Source organism: Gymnodraco acuticeps, unplaced genomic scaffold, assembly GCF_902827175.1.
Source record: "Gymnodraco acuticeps unplaced genomic scaffold, fGymAcu1.1, whole genome shotgun sequence".
Taxonomy (NCBI): Eukaryota; Metazoa; Chordata; class Actinopteri; order Perciformes; family Bathydraconidae; genus Gymnodraco; species Gymnodraco acuticeps.
In genome coordinates, this window is record NW_022990304.1 from 282895 (window position 1) to 291680 (window position 8786).

An 8786-nucleotide genomic window follows, 5' to 3' on the forward strand; every position below is an offset into this window, starting at 1 on the left:
CTGTACGTTTTGTTAGTTTGATTTTTCGTTTGAACCAAAAACGAAAAAACGCGAAACCAAAGCCGTTTTCTGAATAAAAAAACGGATAACAAGAAGACCTAATTAAAAAAACTTCATTCAATTTTCCGTTTTGTATTGAAGAATGAAGAAAAAAAGTCCGGTGGACCGGAAGTTAAAGAGCATATTTCAAAATAAAAGGCACGAGGATATAATGGCAATGCTGTAAAAATTAAATCCTGGAACCCAGAAGTCTGACGACCTTTGGCCCCCCTGCTTCCGGCACCCATGCTGACGAGGATACGTGTATTTCTGCATTCACATGCAGATAAGCGTTTATAGAGAATACAAGTAATCTTTGCATAACTTTATTTCGCTGACTTCCGGTTTGTACTGTGTCGGCAAATCCAGTGTCCAGCTTGTCGCTGTGTGACAACGTCATGTTTGTTGCATACCTGCAAGATTTACCTGTAACAAATGTCAGCGATGTGAACAGAACTGTGGCCCTACTTTCACCTGCACCCAGCAGCAAGCGGGAGAACAATATATCATACAGTTCACACAGTAATGGAACAGTTGTTAATAGAGATGTCCCGATCCGATCACGTGATTTTTTAAAAGATCGTAATCGGGAGAAAGAGATCGGGGATCGGGAATCCTTACAAACTTATTTTATTTAATGTTACAAAACAAAAATGACCATGTTCACGTCTTAAAGTCATCCTGAGGCTTTATTTTTAGTTTAAAATTACACAACATCATGTATGTGTTGCTTCTTTTGGGCTTGTTTTCAGACCTGGTTGCTTATTCCTCTCAAAGCAACAGAGAGGGCGCAGGGTCTAATAGTAGCAGCAAGCTAACGAGAGGCTACGTTCAGCTGGTGACTCGGGAGGCGGGACGGAGAAAATGTCAGGAGTTTGGAAGTATTATAACATTGAAAGCGAAGGCAGTGTAACAGCCAGATGCAATGTTTGCAAGGCGGAGGTTCCGCTTGGTGGAAAGAACAGAGCTACGTTCAACACGACCAATCTAATACGATTGTTTGTTTTTTCATTTTTTTGCCCGTTTTTTTTTCAAATTGCATTTATTGAAATCTCCAATATCAACGTAAGAGCTTGTGCCTCTTCGGGGGGTGCTAACTCTTAACCATAAACGTTATCGTTTACTTTCTCCGTCTTTATATATAACGTCTTTTCTCCGTTAATCTCCGTCACGTTGTTTCCAAAGCAACAACAACTTCCTGTCAACAGCGCTACTTTTCCTTCAAAATAAAAGCATGTCCACAAATAGGAAGCCAAGCCAAATTACACTTAAGACACATACAACTGCAACGAAAGTAACAAACACAATATATCCTTTTCAATTTCAAAGAACACAAATTGGGTTACATTAACAAATGACTATAAAACAACAATATTGATTACTATTGAATTGTGTTACTCCAGTAAGATGGAAATATAATACTTTGTTTATTCATGTTATGTTAAGCTGCTGTTGTTCATTGCATTATTACTAGACTAGTTAGTCTTAAGGCTAGAATTCTGCACTAAGCCACATTTTTATTTTATTTTATTATTTGTGACTGAATGTGAACTTGTGAAGCTAGTCAAGCTACCTCTTTCCAGTAGAGTTATTTTTGTTTTGTTACTGCACTATCTGCACTCAATTTGTTTACATGGTTATTTTGTGGTGGACGACTGATAAGCTTTATTTTGTTTTGATCCAATGCTGCACAACTGAACTGATCCAATGCTGCTGTGAACAAAATAAGCTATATCCATGTTGGATAGAATGGATAGTTGGGTACTGTCATTTAAATTAAAAAAAATAACCTTAAGGGACAACTTGAATGCTTTTTTCCTTTTTCTTTTCTTAATGCATTGCATAAAGATCGGATCGGGAAAAATTGGTATCGGCAGATTGTCAAAATCAAAAGATCGGAATCGGATCGGGAGCAAAAAAAGGTGATCGGGACATCCCTAGTTGTTAAGCATTATTTTGTCCAACTAGTCTCTACATTATGAATTTGATGTTTGTCTAAACTGCTAAGAAGCTGACACCTGAGTTAGAACAGAAAGACATGCAGGCCATAATCACTAACTAATAACTAAACTAATAATTAAACTAATAACTAAACCGTCTGTATTACTTTACGCTTACCACGACACATTCTGGGTGCAGGGGCTTGATAATTGAGTGTGGTATTTCAATGGCAGTGTTTTGCAAACAACACACAGGCTGTCGGTTTTGAATAACGTGTCTGATGTAAATAAGAGTGTAGTTATTTGGTCATTCCAGTGTCCAGCTTGTCGCTGTGTGACAACGTCATGTTTGTTGCGATACCTACAAGATTTACCTGTGACAAATGTCAGCGATGTAAACAGAAATGTCGACCTACTTTCACCTGCACCCAGCAGCAAGCGGGAGAAATGTTTCAAGTTGTGCTTGTGAAGTTATGTCTACAATAAGGAGGGTGAGTAATTAAGCTTTTATTTCTGTAATGTTAAACTTATTGTCTTTCTTCAACAAGTTTGACTACATTGAAATACAGAGGAGGGACAGTATGTGCATTCTTAATGAACATACTTTGTGTTTTTTATGTGTCAGGGTGTTATGCTACAGGTCCATGAGGACAGGCCCCACAGTGAGTTCAGGATGAAGTGTTGTTACTGTCTTAGTTACCGCTCAACATGTTCCTGGGGATTCGGACAGGTTAGACACAGCCAATATTAAAACATAAACTTTAATATAACTAGCACAAGGTAGCTACTCCCCAGAAATGGACTGACTGGTCTGTGTGTGCTGCACAGAGGTCACAGTTGTGTTTTGATCCTGTTCTGTTGTTAAAGAGTCATTTTTCTTCGTTCATAGTATAAAAGTAAATCAATTCATATCAGTATGTATAAGAAGATGCAAGTATAGAAAACATTTAGGAAAACATATATTAATTCTTATTTACTCCTTAAAATAGCACAATGTTATTAAACCAAAATGTTACCCTAAAAGAAATAATACAAAGCAAACTGAATACGTATTTATTTTGTTTCTCTTCTTACATGTGGGGCTGAAAGACTCGACCCTCGTTGAGCTGGAGCATCATGGCTGCAGGTGTGACGTGTGTTACTCTCCTGCTCCAGTCACATGACTCCCAGTGGATCCCCAGTACTCAGCTGTACAGAGCAGCAGTGGTACAAACCAAGAACTATGGCAAGTCTGAGAACAATGTCATTGTAATTCAAATACTAAAACTACACACTCATCATGTCTATATCTTGCTTAAACTCACAGTTGCGGCTTTCACACCAGCGCTTTTCCCTTTCTAGCTCCGAGCTAGAGCTTTTCTGGTTCAGCTCCGGTTTCCCTTTTCTGCTCCCGCTCTGTTCACACCGCCCAGCACCCGACTGGTGCTGCCGCTGCTGCGTCATGACGTCACCGTTTACATCGCTGATTTGCTCCCCAACGGCATTACGGCGCTCACAACAACAACGGGGAACTGCTTCGGGTCGATGATCGTGTTGCTTTTAATCACACGAAGCCAGAATAAATTGAATAACAATTCAATTCAATTCAAATTCAATTCAAAACCTTTATTTATACAGATAAAACCCATTGAGATCATAGACCTCTTTTACAATGGTGACCTGCTTCAATTAGTTCCAAACATGAATACAAACATGACAGAAAACGACTTCTCCAACCTTATACTTTGCTCCAGAGTGCCGTGGTTCATTGTTTATTAATGTGTTTCTGCAGCATTTACCGACCGCTGCAGTGTTGGCTGCTCTTCCACGGGAGTTTATTCTCCTCCGTTAGCTCTCGGTTAGCTCACACTGCAGCGGCCGCTCTAAAGTATTAACTATCCGACTCACACAAGCAGCTGATACATATCCCCAGTTCCCCTTAGCCTAAGTGAATGTGTGTCAGTCTGAATTGACGCTGTTTGGCATCACAACGCTGTTATGAAAGTTTCTCTGGTATAAAATGGGTGATGTTAGCATAGCAACCGAAGCTAAACTGACTACTTGCTATTGCTATCCTATTGTGGCATAAACCGTTTTCTACAGGCACATTTTACAGGCGTATTTTTATTATGATTCTACTTGTGATAGTCGGACACGACAACCTGTGCAGCCCATGTATTGATTCCATCCGATAGCTGCTATAATACAAAACAACACGTCTGCCTCTCTCCACAATGATCAATAACAGTGAACGGATGGTCAAGGTAAGGTACAAATAAACAGAATCACACAAAGCCTGGTTAGTGTTGCCTGACTTTATAAAGTGTGTTTATTAAGCACTACTGCTTGTAGGCAGGCATGACAGTCGACCCATGTTCAGCGGAGGAGGGTTTAGTTTCCTGCACGCCTCGACGTAAGAGAGACGTAAGCGACGCCACCTCTTAGCTCCGAAGCTCTTGCCTCTAGACTGACAATTTTTTGGAGCTGGAAGTGAACCGGATTCCGCCGCTGCGGTGTGAACAGGAACAACCGGCGCTTTTCAGGCTCCAGCTCCGAGCCGGAGCTGAAAAAGCGCTGGTGTGAAAGGGGCAACAGTGTAAAACCAGGCCCGGTAGAGAACATGGCTGGGATGTCCGCAATCCAAAGCAGAGAACAATGTCAGAGAAAGTAAAGTGAGAGAATAGTAGTTATGTGAAAGTAAGCTATGCACGCAGAATAGTTGATGTGTTGATGTCTCTGAGAGCTGAGAGCTGCTGGATCTGTCTGCCCTCAAAGTGCCAGGGATCTACAAGGACTTCACCGCTGCTTCTGCACCATAGGTATCCCTGTGAGGTGCCACTAGTGGACTCTGCTCTCGGTAAAGTTCAAGCTGGCAGTCCCTTGTCATATGAACATCACCATGACAGCTAGAAGTCACACTGCTGCCCACCACCATGCTCCACCACCATGTTCCACCACGGCCAGATCTACCACTGTCTGGCTACAGAGTACAACCTGCATGCGTTTTTTGTTGTTCTGAACATCAACAGCTGCCCTTAAAGGGATAGTTCTGGTCTTTTGAAGTGGGGTAGTATGTGGTGTATATATCCATATTCAGCGTGTCAAAATGTCATGTGTGCCATGTCAACCGACATGGACCGATGCGGTGCATCGCTGAGCGTCAAATACCGCCGCCAATGGGAATACATTGCAATCAGTTGAAAGCTCTTTGCGTCCGTTTATGAAGCTGAAGGAGACTTGGCGCGTCACAACTGCACGCCAAAGGACCCTGACCAAGCGTTGCTATTGGACTATCAGGGAGTGAGACTGTGTTGACAGTATAGCCCTTCCTTCACCAGGCTGCTGCTGGTAATTAGCAATGAACGGAAATCAATAAGTGATGACTTGTTCACCTGATATTGCCTGGCAGGACTGTCCATCAGCTGGAATAGCATCAATGCATGTACAGATGCCACTAACAATGGAATCACAGGCTCCATATGTGACACATGTGCATGGCTGGATATGCCAATACTGGCCAGCCTCTGCTTCAGAATATGATGATCGACGGTATCGAACGCTTTGGAAAGATCAATAAACAGAGCTGCACAACTCTGCTTTTTGTGTAAGATATCCGCAATATCATTTACCACTTTCATTGTCGCAGTGATGGTGCTATGTTGCTTTCTGAAGCCTGACTGATGTTTACATAGGATGTCATTGTTACTTAAAAACACCTTTACCTGCTCACTCACTAGGCGTTCAAGAACCTTGGCCAGAACTGGCAATTTAGAGATTGGTCTATAATTATTTAATGAGGTGGCCTCCCCTCCTTTTAGTAAAGGTAGGCCATAAGCTGACTTCCATACTTTATTCAATATTCTACAATATTTAATAATGAGACTTACCACTCCTTTTTCCCCTGGTGTGAGGTATACATGATTCTTCTTCATTGTGTTCCTGAGACAACAGATAGGGTTCAGGTTCAAATAATTGCTTTGTGTATTGAAGGCTGTGTTCCCATATTTGTTGTGCAGTATTGTAATCACCTACCGGTAAAACCTGACTTGGAGATTCAATGAAGTTCCCTGTTTCCAAAATAGTTAGTGTCAGGAGAAGGGCAAAGATGGACAAGCATGTCTTAAATATTTCCATTCCTTTTAAGAAAAAAAACATTATATGATCATACCACCCAGCTTTACATTGTTTGTATTGTTAGATAATTACATATATATTGAACACTGTCACAATTATATCTTGTTCTTATACCACGGAACAAATAAAGGTCAAGCGCAATGTTGAGGGTTTCTTAACCTAATAATTATCTTATTACATCATTGAATTCAACTTTATTGGCCTATAAAGATGCATTTCCAATCATGGCTTGGATTTGGCCACCATTTTAAGAAATGTGTACAAGGTATATTTTAGAAAAACTATATTTACTTAGCCAAATAAAGTTTAGCTGGGAAACCAACAGATTTACATACACTGAACAAAAATATAAACGCAACACTTTTGTTTTTGCTCCCATTTTTCATGAGATGAACTCAAAGATCTAAAACATTTTCTATGTACACAAAATAACCATTTCTCTCAAATATTGTTCACAAATCTGAAAGAATCTGTGATAGTGAGCACTTCTCCTTTGCCCAGATAATCCATCCCACCTCACAGGTGTGGCATATCAAGATGCTGATTAGACAGCATGGTTATTGCACAGGTGTGCCTTAGGCTGGCCACAACAAAAGGCCACTCTGAAACGTGCAGTTTTGCTTTATTGGGGGGGTCTGGGGGGGTCCGAAAACCAGTCAGTATCTGGTGTGAGGGGTAGGATTAGGGTTAGGGGTAGGGTTAGGGTAATGTTGTGAATCAAGTGGCCTGTGTTCGTCGTCCATAACATACGCCTGCCCATACCATAACCCCACCACCACCATGGGCCACTCAATTCACAACATTACCCTAACCCTACCCCTCACACCAGATACTGACTGGTTTTCGGACCCCCCCAGACCCCCCCAATAAAGCAAAACTGCACGTTTCAGAGTGGCCTTTTATTGTGGCCAGCCTAAGGCACACCTGTGCAATAATCATGCTGTCTAATCAGCATCTTGATATGCCACACCTGTGAGGTGGGATGGATTATCTCGGCAAAGGAGAAGTGCTCACTATCACAGATTTTTTCAGATTTGTGAACAATATTTGAGAGAAATGGTTATTTTGTGTATCTAGAAAAGGTTTTAGATCTTTGAGTTCATCTCATGAAAAATGGGAGCAAAAACAAAAGTGTTGCGTTTATATTTTTGTTCAGTGTAGATAGGACACGGCTGGCTTGAGCGATCCACTTGATAACCCGCGTCGTAGTACCGTTTAGCGAGAGCGCGTATGTTTTGGATTAGGCCAACCGGCTAACTCAAACATATCCAGGTTAGGTTGAACCAGCTTCGTAGTACTGATTTAAGTCATCTGAACTTCCTGAACATTCTGTCTGTATCTTCAATCTGCTTATGTTTTCAAGTTTTTACCACTGATCTTCAGATATAAATACTGGTTTTAGGGCAGGCACCTTTGCCTTTAACAGAAACTGATTAATGTTCATGCCTTATGTTGGAACATTTTAATAAATAAAGGACAATAAGGGTAGAGCACTGATAAAGTGGGATTTAAGACACAACAACAGTCTCTAAATTGCACACACATGTACTGCACCAAGCCATAGCCATATAAGGAGACCTCCATCATAATGAGCATTAGAAAAACGGAATATTTGGTGAGGAAAATACGAAATATTCCAATCATGTTGCTGCATTATTTACTAAATTCCCCTTAAGGAAATAGATCTTGAAGCTTAATGGTATGAAACAGGTACTTATAGGTAAGTAAAAACTATAACTTATTCCCATAGCACAATTGCTTTCCAATATCACAATAAAACATCTTCATAATAAAGAGTTAAATAAGACAAGTTGCTAAGAATACAGAAGGTATGCCTTTCTCTTTGGCTCTATGTTTCCTTTTTAGTGCCTAAAGCTCTTTTCATTAGTCAATGTTAATGTTGGTGGTTTGGAATTTAAAATATATTTTCAACTTCTGTTGATTATTCAAATAAATATATACATTGTTTTATTCATGAATAACAATTTTGCAGAAGATAAAGTAATTGTTATTGTGATTGTAGTAATGTGTTTTTTTACACAGCACTTTGGCTCAAAATACAGATGTTAATACTACGAAAATGGCAACTTTTTTGTATATGCAAAGTCATTAAGAGAACATCATGTCACAGAAAACACTCAGCAAATACAGCAGCCTGAGCAAACACAGATGCAGATCAGCCAAACCAAACAGAACTCAGGGGATGTGATTTCACCGCAACCAAAATCCTTTCACACTAACACACACATTTACAAAGCTATGAAATGCTAGCTCAGATCAGTCCTGTGAAACACTAAAAAAAAGTATTCAATAAAGTCCCAATAATTATGCATTTTCAAAGTCATGGTTAGCTTCTTACCATGCTCTTTCTCTTCTTGCTGTTTATCCACTTTAATGTTTTGGACTCACTGGAGCAGAGTGTGAAGACTGTCAACCAGCAAGTGGAGCGATGATAAACACGCTGCACCTGTAATATAATAAGGGACTGCTGGTTGGTTTAATTATTCCCTCAGCTTCCTTGTCTGATGTTATCAGCCTTTGTGCCTGTTCATCATGGGGAACAAAGCATATATGTTCACAGAGAGAACAATAGGTAGATTTATCATAATCAAATAAAAAGGTACTTTTTAATGTTTGCCTTGGGGGGCATTCTCTGGAGGTGGCCTTATCAGCAATACCGGTAAAAGATTAGAC

The 8786-nt window shown here is 40.3% G+C and overlaps 1 protein-coding gene across 1 annotated transcript in view; it reads right to left on the reverse strand.

Moving 5' to 3' along the window:
- Positions 1 to 8506, reverse strand: part of LOC117550312 (adhesion G protein-coupled receptor F5-like) — a 31566-nt gene extending 23060 nt beyond the window's left edge. Inside the window, 4 exon segments of the mRNA XM_034222688.1 lie at positions 5351 to 5485; positions 5846 to 5897; positions 5991 to 6094; positions 8452 to 8506. Of these exon segments, the coding sequence (XP_034078579.1) occupies positions 5351 to 5485; positions 5846 to 5897; positions 5991 to 6092 (289 nt within the window). The 5' untranslated portion in view covers positions 6093 to 6094; positions 8452 to 8506.
- Positions 8507 to 8786: the final 280 nt, after the last annotated feature.